The following is a 15,643-nucleotide window of genomic DNA, read 5'->3' on the forward strand; positions in this document are numbered from 1 at the left end:
TCCATCGCCGCTGGCTCTCTATATGAGTATATGGATGAGGATTTTGTTAGCCTTCGCATGACTTGCGATTTCAAGCATACGGTGTTGAGGTTGGTTGTTCAGACACACGAGAGAGCACGTTCTTTTTAAGTGCAATGGGGGCATACCCAGATGCCCAAGTAAATGAATACGGTATTCAAATGCAGTGTATCTCCTCGAGTACTCCAAAATCGAGCGCACAGACGGTACCAACGATTCGTTACTCACACGTAGTATGGAAAATGGTGATGGAATAATCCGTTCATGTGATGACAACCTCCAGTCAAAGGAGGACTACGTTTCTCGTGTGCAAGTTTTATACCAGACCATTGGATTCAGAGACTTCTAGAGCCTCGAACTACGCCTCCAAGTCATTCGTCCTCGGAGAAGAATTCTATTGAAATCCTTTCAGTACTGGATAACGAGAATAAGTATTGCTGTGTCTAACGAACAGCCAAAGTCTGGTTTGGCAAGTTTACAAGGCAAGTCTCGGTTTAATCACCAGTGGTGAAGCATCCTTCTCATCTTCATCATCAGACTGTGCTGGTTTCGAGAAACTCCTGAGACGCGAAGGCTCACTGACTTCCGCAAGTAATCCTTCGTCATAAAAATGGATACCCTTCATGGATCGAAGTTTGAAGATTTGAAAATCATAGCAAAAATTTGATTACGTAATGGTTGGACTTCTACTCCGCTAGATGTCTCAGAATCGGTCGAACTGTTTTGATCACCAGACTCGTAAGTAATGTAATGAAGAGTGTCTTTATCAATGGAAGCATAAAATTGGACAAATCTATAGGACCCCACTCAAAGCCATATGTTTTTCTATCGGAGGTGTAGTTACAAACATAGGGTCAATTCTCAATTGCTTCGCAAATCTTACATGCGGTATCGCCATCACTGGGCCTTGCCAGTGCTGGTATCGAATTCCTCGTTTGGTCATCTGTAATGGAATGAAATTTACTTGCACACTAAGATTCTCATCGTCGTCGTCGTCGTCGTCGTCATCATCATCGCCATCACCATTCAAACCTAAAGTAATCGAGTTCTGACTTATGGGTTACTCAGATGCTCAGTAGACAAAATCACCACTAATCGTAGATCACCAAAGGGCGCACTTATTTAAACGTGAGATCTAATCCTTCGTCGAGACGTACATATCTCTCGAAGTATTAGATTTCACAATTGAATAAGTGTGCCCTTTGAAACACGTGACACCTGATTAACCGTGTCCACCTTTCGAACGTGATTGACTTAAGGTGAAAGAGGCTCATACTTCGTAGGTGAAGGGACGTTCTTAAGTGGGACTTGGTATTTCTGCTGGTCCTCAAATAAAGATCTAGGCAAAGACTATCCAAACAAGTCAGAAGGCAGCGGAGGCCACAACGGATTATGAGAAAGCGAATTCAGGAAGCGGCATCACATTCGCTCCAAGGAAATAACTGGATCCACCCTGCACACTGAATGATCTATTTAGAAGAAAGAGGGAGAGAGAGACAATTAACTACACAATCGTTGCATAAGAAATTGATCAGGAATGTCAGGGAGCTCGCATGGATATTCCGTTTATACTAACAGCTAATCATTAAATATAAGCACAACTAAGCTCAGCAGCAATTCTTTTCATCAACTTCAGTTTCACCCGTCTTGGAGGTGCATGTACCGAGAGCTTCACAGTTATCCGCCCATTTCAGCATAACATAAGACAACATCCAAATAGACACATCCAACTTTTCTATGACCCTTCAAAATGTAAGTATTTAACCAACTTGGGATGCCGTTTTACTGAGCTTTAAGATATAGTAACAGGCATTCCACCAATCCCCAACATCTACTCAAGCGTAGATCCTCTCAACTTCGAATTTGAAGTCACATTTGTGACTGATGCGAAGGAACGTGAAGCATATTTTCATGCACTGACAGCATCTTACACTTGCATGTTGGCCTGATTTCAGGTTATGCACACAGGTTACCGTACTCACCGTTCCCTAAGCTTCAAAATGCTTCATAAATACCGAAACCTGCATGGCGGTGGTTATTACTCCCAAGATCTCTGCTTGATAACGATGCTCCACCTCCTGGTACGCTTGCTTGAGCTGCAAAGCACATGTAACGTTAGTTTAAACTGATGCAAACACATCAAAACCCATGACGTTAGAAGCCGTTCAAAAAGGAGAATGTTAGTTCATATACGCCAGCCGTGTTGAAACCTGTAATAGGTTCCGAAGCTTACAGTGTGAAGTGTATCCTAGTTCGTTCTATCCTGTATTGAATTCATAGATAATCGGGAAGATGTGTAATTACACAGCAGATCCTTTCAGTGCAGATTCTCACTTGTGTTGCAAGTGTCCAATGTATCAATCCATCTAAAATTTAAGTGTACGAGAGTAGACAGTGCACACAAACAACTCCATCGTGAACCACTCTCGGCAAACTGATATCAAGAACTCATCCCATCAACCCAAACTATTTGTCGGGGGAAGAGAAGCAAATAAAAAGAGACTTAAAACCTCGTTTTGAAAACCAAAAATTTCGAAACCGGACGTCAATTGATTACAGCTAAACCAAGATCTTCAACTTGAGATCTACAGTTAAAATGACCCACAAAACATCTACAATGTAAATAAGGACGCTATACTGGAACCAAGAATTGACAAATACTCAGACTGAACTCGAAAAATGCATCAACTCAACCAACGAAAATAAAAAATCTGCCTACTTCCACTGGATCAAACATGAATCCATCAAAATAAAACTTAGAAATTTTGACAATACATGGGAGGTAAGAATCACATCAAATAACACAAACATTGAGAAAACGAAAAATCGTCAAAAACCTCCATACCACACCAAGGATTGACTAACCTAGCAAGCGTCATCCTCAGCGCGTTTCGCACTCTCCCTCTTGCACTCTCATCAGAGACCACCAATCTGCGTGAAAGTAAGATCGATTAGTGTCTCTTAAGACGTTGCAGATCATGTCGCAACTAAATATCGCAGCACAAGCGCCGAAGCAACAGAAGTAACCACGGTAGCCCTGCAAAGAAGAGAATTGCGACACCCGAGGTGAGGAGCTTGCAATCTGTAGTTGCTAGAGTCGGAAAAACACGGCACTCACGATCGCGTTTCGACAAGTTTTCCCCGCTTTTTTGAGGCGTTGAAAACTTGAGCCTCCGCTTAAAGTCCCTCTGTGAGTGTTAAATTACCTTCATGTGGGTGTTTGCAAATCTTACGCCGAGGTAGACCTGGCAGTTAAAGTAGAAGAACCCCAGGAGATCCCATTCGGATTCATTCTGTAGACTCACATCTACAAAATGTCCCTTATTTGGTGTATTGCCGCCGACCGCTCCATAAAGTGTTTTTTGCAAGTGGACATTCACTTTGGGTTGCAAGTTGCTTGAATGTACATGTTGTCCTGTAAAACATGAATTGATAGTAATATGATCTTCGATACGGAAGAAAATGACACTGAGATTCGCCAGCAGCGCCAATGTTGCTTCGAAATTTTCAGTAGGGAGTTGAAGTTAGGATCGGAGGATCGCCATAGTCAAAGGGTTGGAGGATCACAGGAGAAGGAGAGTGGCGCCGCTGCAGGAATCGGGCATGACGGTTATGGCGGCCTCTTTGTCATTTCCCTCCCCCTCCACTGTGTCTTTGCGATCGTCTTTGTTTCGTCCCTGCTTGATTCGGCGTGATTCGCAGTTGACGTATAGAATTTTGCCATCGCGGTTGGGTTCCATTGACCCGGGGCGATGCGTGGCACAGATTTCTGTGGCAGGGTTCTCCGAGGCGCTGCAGAGCGGGTAATAAATTAGACATGTTTCATGTAATGGGAGTTGGCTGCGATTTTTGCTGGCGATGTTCTTGCTTGATGGTTTGATTTGTCCTTGAAACGGTGTAGGAGTTGAGTCGGGCGACATTTTTAGGGAGGATTGTTAACGATGACTGCAGGGATTTCAATTTTTTGAAGGCGGGGGTTGAAGTTGCAGGTGGTACAGAGTAGCATATTCATTGTTTGATAGTCTTTCATCTACGGATTTCGCTGGTTAATTTTGCATTGATGAATTACCTTAGATGCTGGATCGGTAGCATTCTACAGTATTTTCCGATCAGGAAAGATGTGGTTCAGTGGTGTTTGCGATTTTCATGCAGGTTAGGACCTGAAGCCTATCAATCTATGACTAAATTATATAACGATGTTTTTGTCAACTATGCAAAACTAGGCGTTCATCTTCCTGATGACGAAAATGTAAGTGTTTCTAACAGTGTCCAGTTTTCATGTCGGCTCTGTGATCCCATATGTGTGTTTGAATTGGATACGACTACATGATGAATGATTTAATCGGCAGTGAGCTCTTCCTGCGATCATAGCTGAACTTGTGTTCAGATATTGGAATAGTCTCATGGCATTATTAAGTTCTTTGCGTTGATGCTTTGAATAATTAATATACATAGTAATACTAGTCTTTCTGCATTGGGTTTTGATCCTATTATTGTATTGTAAACTAGTATTTTCACTAATCATTTGTGAGTTACAAGTAGGCGTTGACATCGAATAAGTTGATTGATACTCAGCAACATAGAGGACCAGCTTTGTTCAATGTTGAGATTAAATGCAAAATAATGAATGCAGTCAAAAGGTTCAAGCTGTTGATAAATATCCTGCATGTTTCTATCCAGGCTGTGGGATACTTGGCCGTTGCTCTTCCTGCTGCGTTGCTGTACTTAACAGCAACTCCTGGCCCAATCGCAGGTCTTCTAGATTTTGTGCGAGATCGTGCTGATGTGAATCGTTCTCTGTAAGCTTTTTGTACGACAGTCTTGCTTATCTTCCGGGGTTAGCCTTCTTGTAGAAATAACATTCCACGCGAGGCATTTATGTGATTTTTTTGGATAAGACGTAAGAATGTCAATTTCTGTGAAGTGATCTGGATGTATTGATCGCAAATTACTGTTAAACTGTGTATCAGTTGTTGCTTAAATAATATGGCGTCTTTGCTCTTCGCACATTATTGACAATCGCAGACATCAATTGTGCTTGTGGAATCCGCACATGTGAACCAAATTTGCTCTAAACATTTTTATGTTACCTGTCACATGTACATTGGCAGTACTTTTCGTGCGCATGAAGTTAAAATTGGACGTCTGATGGGTGAGGGGTCATTTGGAATCGCCTATGAGGGCTTCATACACAAAGGTACGTGTGGCAATTTCATTTCCAATAGACTTGCCTAATTAGAACGGGATCTATCTGATTTTGAGGTTTTAGTGATTAGTAACTAATGGTATGATAGATCTCCTGTTTGGGTAATTTGATCACTTGATGGGATTCCTGACTTGTACCCTAAGTCGCAACGATTATATTTTCATTTCAGGAGGGAAGAGACCAGGGAAGCAGCCACTGCACGTGGTATTGAAAAAGAATAAGGCTAGGGTAGCGGGTGCAAATCAAATGCTCAACGCGGAGATACACATGAATCAACGTCTGCAGGTTTTTTTCTGTGGTCCATGCGTTTTTACCATGCAGAGACAAGACCAGAAATAATGAGCAGTTGTTGTAGTAATTCATAATGATAGACTATATAATTTTCTTTCTTCGATTTAACAATTTCATTCTGAAAAAGAAAAAAATCTGCTTTCTGCACCCAAGGAACTGATTGATTAAAATGTTATTTCTGGGGACTTGGTGTGATCAGAGAACATCACCGGAAGCTATCGCCGATTTTCTGGGCACCGTGAATGTTTCTAGCTCTCAAGCTCGGGGCAAGCTGACGGAGGTTTGATTTCCAACGTTTTAAATAATTTGCTGTAGTCATTCCTGTGATAGTGAGTCTCGTTGTATGTTTTGATTTGCTTGGAAGATAATTCAGAAAGACAATACCTTGCGATTGTGATGGGCTATAAAGAGGTTGTTGGTTTTTGTGATGACACAAGTCAGTAAATGTAATCGATAGGTTCGTCTCCTCTGTCTTAGATGCTAGTTTGTTTCATTTTGCAGGGAGTTTGGTTAGTTTGGAAATATCAAGGGCATTGGTCGCTGGACCACTACATGAAGCAGAAGAACTTTCCAGAGAACATTGCCGAAGCCGTTCTTGGTCAAAAGGTGAGGTTTCTACTCTTCTATTACGTTCTTTCTTTGTCTTGTATTGGTTCTAACTTCTATATAAATAAAAATTGCGGGTAGTCCTGTACAACCTCTTGTTAGAGTGAAAAGTTTTGTTAATTGTTATTATCTTTCAGTGTGATCTTGAAAACGGCAGTAGAAAATTAGTCATTATGAACTTGTAACTGTTGCTAGCAACGTTTTTTTGGCATGTATCTTGGTGTCTTCGAGGTTCTTACATGGAGGTTACTTTGTTTTGGTTACATTCTTAACAGGTGAAGAACACTGCTTCTAGAGCAGCTCTGAACAAGCAGAATGCTCTTGTTGTTCGGAAAATTATGCAGCAAATTCTCACTAACCTGCGTGACTTGCATCGATCAGGCAAGCTTAGATCCTTGTGTCCGCATTCTGCCTGGAACGTGGTTGATAGTTCACCAATCGCATGTTGGAAAAAGAAAGATTGACGGTTTTTTAATGCAGGAGTTGTTCATCGGGACTTGAAACCTCTAAATCTGGTCCTATCTGAAGATTCTGGCTTCTTCAAGCTTATTGATCTGGGTGCTTGCGTTGATATCAGATCAGGATTCAATTATGTAAGGCTTTGCTAACCCACTGTAAGTTTTGGTTTCTGAGCCTATTTTTTCAGAGAAGTTGCAAAACCATAGGTAAAGGTGGAAAGTACTGATCCTTCTCCAACCACTTCATGGCATAATTTTCACATATTCAATCGAAATTTTGTTCAGTATCATCGTAACTATCTAAATCTTTTCTTTGCTGCATGTCTCAGGATCCATTTGAGACTGTCATTGACCCAACATACGCCGCTCCCGAGCATTATGTGATGCCTACTTCCACTCCTACTTTGCCTCCAGACCCCTTGTGTTCTATGATCTCTCCCCTTGTCTGGTTCCTCAACACTCCAGACCGATTTGACCTCTATTCTGCTGTAAGTACCGTGTAATTTTTTGAATTATGACCATTTCGCACATGAAAGTAGTTCTTTCTGGAACATCCGGAATAACTGCAAATCTTAATTTTGCTTCTGTGTCGGAATTGCGTGGAATGATGTTGATTACTTGTCATTCAGATGCTGAAAGAAAAGAGTCATTTATGCAGGGTCTTATTCTGATGCAGCTATGTGTAAAGCAGCTACGCCAGGATGTGGGATTGGTAATATATCTTGTAATACTTTTGACCTATTGTTCCTCTTGTACCAGTGCGGTTTTAACGGTGAATGTCGTATGCGAGGCCTTCCTTGCTCTACTGACTACAGCAAAATAACTGTTAGCGAAGGAAATCAATCTAGAGCATAATTTCGTCCATGTATTAGTAACATCTGTGTATGTAATAGTGTGTATTGAACTCCTAGTGTCTCTTGTTCACTACTTTCCGCAGCCATCTGAAAATTGTAAGAGCAAAGTAGCTTGTTGTGATAGCATTCAATCCGCACCATAATTATATGTGCTCGTTCAATTTTCTACCTTATAGAAAACTTTCAGTACTCAATTTAAGCGGGACGGCTACGACTTGGATGTGTGGAGAAAAAGATGCAGTATTAGTAGCGAGGAATTTGCGGTACTAGACGCTGATGGTGAGTCTTTTGAGGTCTTGCTTGGGAATGCTCTTTCGGCATTGTGCATTGGTTTGATTTCTCCTTCAAATAATTTTACTTGGGTCATATGGGTTGCAAGTTTCAGTAATTTTATGTTTCTTGATAAGCTTTTATTCATGGTGATCTTTGTAACCAATCTAGTCCTTTTTTTATTTCTTAGACGGTGCTGGGTGGGAGCTCGCAAAGGCTATGCTTCAACCTAGGCATGACAAGGCGTTCTTCATCTGGCCAAGTACGTCATATTGTTACATTCTCTTGTTTAATTGCCTCATACTTATTTCCTTACGGTCACATAAGCTTGCGTATGGAGGCTTGAGTTTGAATGTTTTTTGCTAGCGACCATCAAGTTAAGATCCAACACAAGTTTCCTCGCTTTGGCTACAGGTCTTCGCAGCAGTCGTCCTTCAGCTGCAGCTGCTTTGCGTCATCGCTTCATCCGTGGCACCTTTTTACCACGGCGAATTAATATAGCCAGTCTTGCACCTGACATCACTTTACTTCCATCTCTTCCTTCTCTGCCATCTTTGAGTCAGTTGCTACGTCCTGTCTTCTCTGGAGAATCAGCGAAGGAAGCAGCAGTTAAGCAACTCACAAATTTGCGAGAAGCATCAGGGAATATCAACCCGAAGCGTGTAATAATTGCTCTTGGAGCAGCCCTGCCTACAGCTGCCACAAGTGCTTTCGTTTTAACAATAGGCTGGGTGGTAAGTTGAAGGCTTTTTGATTTGGTTCGTTTTCTTATTCAAATTGGCTAACAGATGTTCAGCACCTTTTTTCTATGACCTAAGGTTTCTTATGTTGCTTCAATGAAATTGTGTTTTGTACGTCTTGTCGAGTGGCTTAGAGTTTCTTTTAAGTACTGTCAAACATTTTATCACATGTTAATCGCACCTGCATATGCTGATTTGTTCACATACGACTCGTAGACCCTGGCAACGCTGAAAAGCTCAACGCATATTTCTTATGAATTGGGTCGATCTGTGGCCAATAGCGTGGGTCTAAGTGGATCGGCGTGTTTAGTTTTCTTCCTCTTTATCAAGTAAGTCAAGATTTCTCTGTCAAGCCTCTTTAATGTTTGGTTTTGTCGTTGAAAATAGAAGGAGACACACTTTTCTTGTTTTTCTTCTTCTACCCTCATTTCTTATTTTGATCTTCATTAATCTGATGATGCTCCATTTATATTTTACAGGCCACGATTGAAAGAGCATGAACTTGCAAGCAGAAGAGAAATGGATATGCAATCTAGATTAGAAGCAGAGGAATCAACACTGATTAATGTTGTCCGCCCTGATCCTCCAGTGTACAATCAGACGAAGCTGCCTTCCACGGGCCAACAGCATGGTCCATTACGTTTCAAGACCGGGCTTTCAGAAGCTGTGTTAGCCATGGAGGCTAGCCTAGCCTCGTTGGAGTCTTCTATACAGCGAGAACAAGAGTTCTCTGCAGAACAGCAAGAGAGACTGGCTAGGGTTAGTGCATTGTCCTTCCCCTACTAACTGAATATCTTTGTGTAAGTAATGAAAAGTTATTTCTTTGAATCAACTGATAGCCATGCCTGATTTGTATTTCATCATTAGGAAACTTATTTTCTAGTATTCAGGCTCTTCAATTCTAGAAATATTGTATTTTACAGTAGTTTTCTACCTATGTGACTTGGATTCTACTTTTCAACAACTCTGCTGATTTGTGATTTGATTGTTCAGATGAAAAAGTTGCTTATTACACCATCTGGAATTTCCCTTGCATCTCCAAGTGAAGCAGCTGATGTGCCATTGTCCACCAATGGTGCCAATGTAGGAAAACCTTTTTCTGAGTACATTAGTTGAAGACTTTTGCATAACGAGTCGGTGCATGGCGTCAGCAACAAAACCAAATTGGCATCCAAATCACACTGGGAATATTGTGAACGCCCAAACGAGTGTGTTCAGCGGACGAGCCATATGGTAACGTCAACAAATCAATTGATCCACGTTCCTCAATGTACAATGCTGCAAATCATAATCATCTTGATGTATTACTGGGTGCCATTTGGCATGATCTGTGCGGTGTCTTGAACAAGCCCAGAGTAAGAGGTTGTCTTAGTTCTGGAGTTACAGCGTATCGCAAAAACCAGTGTACTGCTTCAAATCAGAGGGAGCAAATTTTATATCATTTGTTTGTTGTTTGGAGTTTCCTAGCACATATGCTGAAGCTGAATATAGGATCACTAAATTGCCTCCATTTACCATACTAATATGGATGTAATTCAAAATTTGAGTAAACTGGCTTGTTTACAGTAAATTGAATTATAATGCTACTTGTAGTGACTGTTTTTGTGTTATCTCTGTTAGTTGTTTCTATAACGTTAACAATCTTTTATGAAATTAGATTTCTACAATTGAATGTTAAATTTTAATGTTTTGAAATACATATGTGAACATATAAAACCTCCGTTCATAAGTTATTGAATAAAACTAATTTTATTTCTGTTTCATTTAGTAACACATCATTCTTTTAAAGTGGTGTAAATGAGTATGAAACTACAACTTAACGAACGGTCAGTCAAATTATTCCGTCGTCAAACTCTTGTTTTGCACATTTTCACTCAAACCCAATGTGATACACAAGCAGATGTTTTCCTCCAAAAACCATGACATTTAAAACTTGACATGTGTAAAGCACTTTTCCATGGATCACAATGCATGAGTATTCTTCAAAATTAAGTTCCACACCTCAGTCAATGACCTGCATTCAACAATTATTACAGGTTCGCAACACAAATCAGGGTTCTCCGTGTTCAAAATGATGACACATCATCGTTCCCACGGAGACCTTTACAGCTAGAATTAAGGTTCTAAGGGCTCCCATCCCTCATGCCCCACAGTACCAGAGCGTTTCGTCCGTTACGTCAACTGCCTTATCGTCGACGCCAGGAACAGATGCTTTCCGGACCATTCAAATCCACAAGTTGGCTTGTTGCGGATTTGCAGGATGGCTCGATGTGAAAAGCTCCGGTGCACTTTTCCGACGCCGCTCCATACCTCATCATCTGGCGGATCACGCCTTCGCGTACGCCAAATGGATTCCTACCAAGTGGCAGCGCCGGAGGTCCAGATGTCCAGGCGCAGTTCAAAGAGGCCCCCAACGCCTGGGATCACTGCAGCTTCTGCTGGATTGATCGTCGATCGTTGTGGGAGCAAGGTCGCGCCCGACCCAATTCATAAGCAGGCACGTCATGGAGCTCCCCCTGAGTATGGACCTGAGAGAATCCAGTTTCTAGTTAATGGTATGTGGGCTGCTTTGAATGATTGGCACGTAATGCGGGATTGTTGTTGCTCTTCTCAATCTTGTTCTTGATTTTAAATTTTATTTTTATTTATTTTGCCTCCCCCTTTCTGTTCTTTTTCTTCTTCTGATTATTGAGTTTTGTGAAGATAATGTCTTAGGAGTCGTTGTAAGTTTGGAGTTTTTTTGAGGTAAGGATTACATGAGATGTGTATACATATGTGATTTTTTTTACAATTAGTGTTTCTGTTGTTAAAGTTGGATTTTCTTGGGTTTCGTCACGTGTCAGTCGCAATGCTGTAGAAGAGGGGAGAGAAGCGTTGTTTAGATCACGAGCTGTGAGCTGATCTCAATGGTTCTTATGTACATTAGTTGCTGGTCGTTTGCCTCACCAACTTCCATGGCTTGTGAGAAATTCAACCACGAAGCTGCACTCGCACTTGAGTTTTGATAATGTGGATAGCTACCGTGGCTTGGATGTGAGAATTTTTTTTTAAGGCGCTAGAACATTTTGAATGTTTTCTTCATGAAGAAGTTCGATTCTTCGCAGTTGGGTAGCGCCTCTGATCAACTGGGTATTTGTCCTCTGCCGGACAGCGGATAGATTAGCAGGGGTGTTGCTTTTTGAACAGGTGTGGAATGTTGTTTGTAAAAGGTTCGGAAGTACGATGCTGGCGCTGTCTCCTCGATCCCTCTCCTGTTCTCGTGTAACCGCTGTTCGTTGTAGCGTTGAAGTCCTCTTCGTTATTCGTCTGAGCAATAATACAGTCCAAAATCAATGTGACCTTACTGCTGTACATCGTGTATTACACTAGGAATAGGCATCAAGGATTGTGCTTCTCATACATCTGGATTGTTTCTTGATTATTACTTGTGGGTCATTGGGTTGGGGTTTCGTTGGACACTAAGTAATATAAGTCTTGATACCTATGCCTGATTGGAGAGTTGCTATTTTCTTTCCGCTTTGTGCAGTGCAAGCTACTTATTGGTCTCCTTGTCGTGGTCCTGAAAATAATTTGCTCAGGTGATAACGAACCAGAGGAGTGGTGTTTAGAGTTTATAACTTTGAACCGTCAATAGACGAAAACTTTTTCCTCCGGAAAGATTGTAGAGAGCGAGTTATATCTTCCAAATAATTTGGAGGGCGTAAGTTTTGTTTGTTTGATAATTATTACACAGGATAATACGGTAGTTTCAAAGTACGAAAAGCATGACTTTGATGCTTCGAAACTTGGACTTTTTTTTTTTTTTTTTTTTTTTTTCGTTCTTATTTCCCACTTCTATGGGATCGTGTGTGACAGATTCAAGACATTGGTGATAAGCTGCATAATCAGTTAAATTTGTGGTCACAATGGCGGATACACCTACTGATTCTCTTCGCAACCATTACCTGCTCACAAGGTGGGCTCCGGAGAGAGGCTTGGTTTCGGCAGATGGATTCCAATGGATTGATGAACGGCTGCAAGAAGCGCGCGTAAGCTTGGTAAGGCCTAACAGTATGCGGTTGAGAAGCAGAAACAAGGCAAGCGGGACGAATGATATTTTTGGCAGTGGTACGGGTAGCAGTGTTAACAAAGGAGGCGCTCTTGGCTTCGCTAGCCTCACTGGAGGTCTTGCAGATCCTCAGGTAAACATCAAGAATACAGATCAATAATCTGGGCTGTTTGAGAAGAGTATTGAATTTGTAGATTTTATGATACATTGTGCGGTGACCAATTCATATGGGCGAGGTTGTTTCGTTCGTATCTCACTGTTGGTACTACAAGTTATTCTTTTGCCCCGGTGTGGTAAGACCTTGTATTGCTGGATCCCGACTGTGCTTGGGTCCCCGAAAGATAAGACATTCGGGTAAAATTTTATTATACGCCACATTAAGGCTGCGAAACCACAAGCTGACGCGTTGCTTTAGCAACTTGAATATCCCAAAGAAATTTCATTTCCGATACATGGACTTGCTGTCTTTCAGAATTCGATGCGTATGAGTTTAATATAAGGACCATACCAAGGCTGTCTGGAAGGGAAAACAGTACCATCCAACCTCTGTGCGGTCCCTGAGAGGGGAATCTAACAGCTGATGCTATAGGATTGGTATATCTAATCGTAGAAGTCTGGGATTTTACGAAATTTGCGAAAACATGATTTCCTGCTGGAATAGTCAGCGTAGAGCATCTCTGCAAGAAAAAGGAATGGCAAGGGAGATTTTTCTTGCAGAGATGCTCTACACTGACTTCAAATTGTCATTGAATCTGCAATCTCACTTTGAAGAAGATATGTGGATGGTTCGTATTTTAAAGACTTAATAACGGTAAGTCTTCATTCTAGGGTCAGAACATCATAGATGCATGATCTTCGGAATATGTCAAGAGAATTGTGTACTGACTCTTAACGTCCTGGGTTGGTCAACGCAGCGAGAAATTAAGGAAACTGAGGACCAGGTGCTGGATCAAGCTGACAGAGTTTTAGAGAAGGCAGAGGATTTCGGAGGAAAGACTGAGGAATATGCTAAAGATCATCGGGTGCCCGTTCCACAGGCAAACCTTCCTTTTTTGGGGCCAGTTCGGAGCTTGGTGCTCAAGCAGGTCTGTCTTCAACTTTTCCGAAATTTTGACTTCAACCAAGGCAGTTACTGATTTTCAAAGAGGTTCTGAGTTTCATGAGTTTCACTTGATTTTGTAATGTTCAAAAATCATCATTATCTCATTAAGTCTCGTTTTCGCCCTTCTACTCTGGCAGTGGTTCTACTAAATGTTATTTTATGGAGTAACGAATCGATACCAATCTTAACATGCTAGTGTATATTTCTTTTAGTTCTTTTTGACAACTCGGATTCGTAACTGTGCAGTTAATATGTGGAGTTGTAGCTGGCGGGGTAGCTGGAACCCTGGTTACTCCGCTTGACATCGTTAAGATGCGTGTTCTTGGCGGTCATGGAGGCCGCTCAGTTGGCCAAGTTATTAAGAAAGTGGCAGAAGAGGAAGGAGCTGATATTTTAACGAAAGGAAGCTTCAGCATTAGCATTATTCGTAATTCACTTGACAAAGGCATCCAGGTATGGGTCTATGGTGATGTGGAAGTTCAAAATTTGAAGCTATCGCCACCACTTTTTGAACTTGTTGATTCTGTTTTCGTGATTAACAACAAAGTCCTCATGGAAATATTATTGATTTCCGCAGTGTAGAAGTATTGATGGTTGTAGGTAAGATGTTGCTCTAAGAAGTGATGCACGCTTTATTTTGAATGCAGTTCGCAACTTACGAAGCAGTGAAGAGAACCGAAAAGAAGAAAGACATGAAAGATCCTAAAGTGTTACCTTTGCCTCGTGGTATCCCCCTTGCCACATTAGCGGGCGCTGCAGCTGGGTTCACATCAACAATATTACTCTATCCTTTTAAAGCTGTCAATGACCGTATAGTTTTGAATGTAAGTCAATTCCATACGTGTCTTTGTCTTGGAATGCTTCATCTTGAAATGTGCAACAGAAAAAGAAAAAAAATTGTAAAAAACACGATAAACTTTTGTCTCTGGTGCTAGGTATAAGATTGCAATTCATACCCTTCACAAGTGCGTAATGCTGCCTGGCAGCTCAAATATCAGATGTCAAGGATTTTAACTGAGGCGTGGATCCTCTGTTACAACTTTGGCAGAGTGGAGCATACTCAGGCTTTTTCCCAGCTTTCGCTCAAGTCTATAAAACTGAAGGTTTTCGTGAGCTGATGCGGGGAATAACTCCAGCCCTCATTAAGATGGTGCCAACTGCAGCTGCCAGCTTCTATACTTACGAAACCCTCAAGGACAAGTATCTGAAAGAGAAGGGTAAGAAAGAACTTGACAATTGGGCTTCCCTGACAATTGGCGCAGTAGCTTCTGCTGTAAGCACAACACTGACTTATCCTCTACAAATAGCTCAAAAGGAGATCAGCTTCAGCGCGTTGCCCAAGGAAGCTGTGCATGTTGGCAGGAATCTTCAGTATACAAATGTCATTCAAGCTTTGAACGGTATCATCGAAAACGAAGGCATTGGAGGCCTTTATCGTGGTCTACCAATAGAATACCTCGAGATAGTGCCCATGACAGCTATCTCATTTGCTGTTTATGAGTTAGCAAAACGAGCTTTCATTGCTGTCAACGAGGAGCGTCGAGATGAGGCGAAAGGATCTCCCGATGAGTGACAACCATCAGACAAGTCCATTTCTCAATCCAGGCTTTGCTGATGCACCCTAACATGAGCTACTCAGGAGTAGTCTTCAATGTATAATAGTGTATATTATTAACCAGTTATGGTATTGATTTACATTGTCCAGTCTGATTGGTCAATCCTTGATTACCTGCTCATTTTTACCATTTAGTAGTTCTAAGAACTTCAAATGACTCAACAAAACTCAAACAACTCGCATGGACCGTGATAACAGCACATTTTCTGTGCAGCACAGATAATAGTTTGCTTAGGTTATTATTTAATTAACTAAGTTTGATGGATGTGATATGAGTGAACACTAAACAGAATGCATTTCATGATAAGGTTATGAAGTAACATGTTGTATGTTATATGGCTCTTATTACGATGAATTTTCTTCTTTTGTGCATATTACATAGTTTGAGTCCAAAGACTTTCTTAGATCATTGCATTAGGATGTTGTATTTGTGCC

At 41.3% G+C, this 15,643-nt stretch overlaps 2 protein-coding genes and 1 long non-coding RNA gene across 9 annotated transcripts; 2 read left to right on the forward strand and 1 right to left on the reverse strand.

The window, feature by feature from the left end:
• Positions 1 to 1,769: 1,769 nt before the first annotated feature.
• Positions 1,770 to 3,313, reverse strand: LOC112287954 (uncharacterized). The gene is made up of 3 exons (XR_002971448.3): positions 3,137 to 3,313; positions 2,884 to 2,949; positions 1,770 to 2,114 (listed from the first exon to the last, which is right to left on the reverse strand). It is a non-coding gene; the product is annotated as an uncharacterized LOC112287954 (long non-coding RNA).
• Positions 2,949 to 10,013, forward strand: LOC112287953 (serine/threonine-protein kinase STN8, chloroplastic). 3 transcript variants are annotated; one of them, XM_024531619.3, is made up of 18 exons: positions 3,321 to 3,644; positions 3,784 to 3,821; positions 4,171 to 4,267; positions 4,699 to 4,817; positions 5,130 to 5,215; positions 5,394 to 5,509; positions 5,715 to 5,795; positions 6,017 to 6,121; positions 6,397 to 6,502; positions 6,602 to 6,714; positions 6,909 to 7,067; positions 7,238 to 7,303; positions 7,610 to 7,712; positions 7,894 to 7,965; positions 8,118 to 8,437; positions 8,660 to 8,772; positions 8,923 to 9,202; positions 9,437 to 10,013. In XM_024531619.3, exons 1-18 carry the CDS (start codon positions 3,459 to 3,461, stop codon positions 9,557 to 9,559), a joined length of 2,283 nt encoding a protein of 760 aa, XP_024387387.1. In that variant the 5' UTR covers positions 3,321 to 3,458; the 3' UTR covers positions 9,560 to 10,013. The 3 variants fall into 3 exon arrangements, with proteins under 3 accessions (XP_024387389.1, XP_024387387.1, XP_024387388.1); XM_024531620.3 differs by having other exon boundaries at positions 3,322 to 3,644; positions 7,238 to 7,291; XM_024531621.3 differs by lacking the exons at positions 3,321 to 3,644; positions 3,784 to 3,821 and adding an exon at positions 2,949 to 3,084.
• Positions 10,014 to 10,883: 870 nt separating this feature from the next.
• Positions 10,884 to 15,288, forward strand: LOC112287866 (adenine nucleotide transporter BT1, chloroplastic/mitochondrial). 5 transcript variants are annotated; one of them, XM_073536612.2, is made up of 7 exons: positions 10,884 to 10,998; positions 11,970 to 12,021; positions 12,299 to 12,624; positions 13,406 to 13,576; positions 13,840 to 14,046; positions 14,241 to 14,417; positions 14,642 to 15,288. In XM_073536612.2, the coding sequence occupies exons 3-7, from the start codon at positions 12,349 to 12,351 to the stop codon at positions 15,164 to 15,166; spliced, it is 1,356 nt and encodes a 451-aa protein (XP_073392713.1). In that variant the 5' UTR covers positions 10,884 to 10,998; positions 11,970 to 12,021; positions 12,299 to 12,348; the 3' UTR covers positions 15,167 to 15,288. The 5 variants fall into 5 exon arrangements, with proteins under 5 accessions (XP_073392713.1, XP_024387192.1, XP_024387191.1 ...); XM_024531424.3 differs by lacking the exon at positions 11,970 to 12,021 and adding an exon at positions 12,022 to 12,143; XM_024531423.3 differs by lacking the exon at positions 11,970 to 12,021.
• The last annotated feature ends 355 nt before the right edge of the window (positions 15,289 to 15,643 follow it).

This window comes from Physcomitrium patens, chromosome 10, assembly GCF_059467195.1.
Source record: "Physcomitrium patens ecotype Gransden chromosome 10, ASM5946719v1, whole genome shotgun sequence".
Lineage (NCBI taxonomy): Eukaryota > Viridiplantae > Streptophyta > Bryopsida > Funariales > Funariaceae > Physcomitrium > Physcomitrium patens.

Coding starts and splice junctions, on each gene's coding strand:
- LOC112287953 (XM_024531619.3), top strand. CDS start 3,459: ATGATCTTCGATACGGAAGAAAATGACACTGAGATTCGCCAGCAGCGC. Junction 5,796..6,016: donor CTCGGGGCAAGCTGACGGAG/GTTTGATTTCCA, acceptor TTCATTTTGCAG/GGAGTTTGGTTAGTTTGGAA. Junction 7,068..7,237: donor GATTTGACCTCTATTCTGCT/GTAAGTACCGTG, acceptor TCATTTATGCAG/GGTCTTATTCTGATGCAGCT.
- LOC112287866 (XM_073536612.2), top strand. CDS start 12,349: ATGGCGGATACACCTACTGATTCTCTTCGCAACCATTACCTGCTCACA. Junction 13,577..13,839: donor GGAGCTTGGTGCTCAAGCAG/GTCTGTCTTCAA, acceptor GTAACTGTGCAG/TTAATATGTGGAGTTGTAGC. Junction 14,418..14,641: donor ATGACCGTATAGTTTTGAAT/GTAAGTCAATTC, acceptor CAACTTTGGCAG/AGTGGAGCATACTCAGGCTT.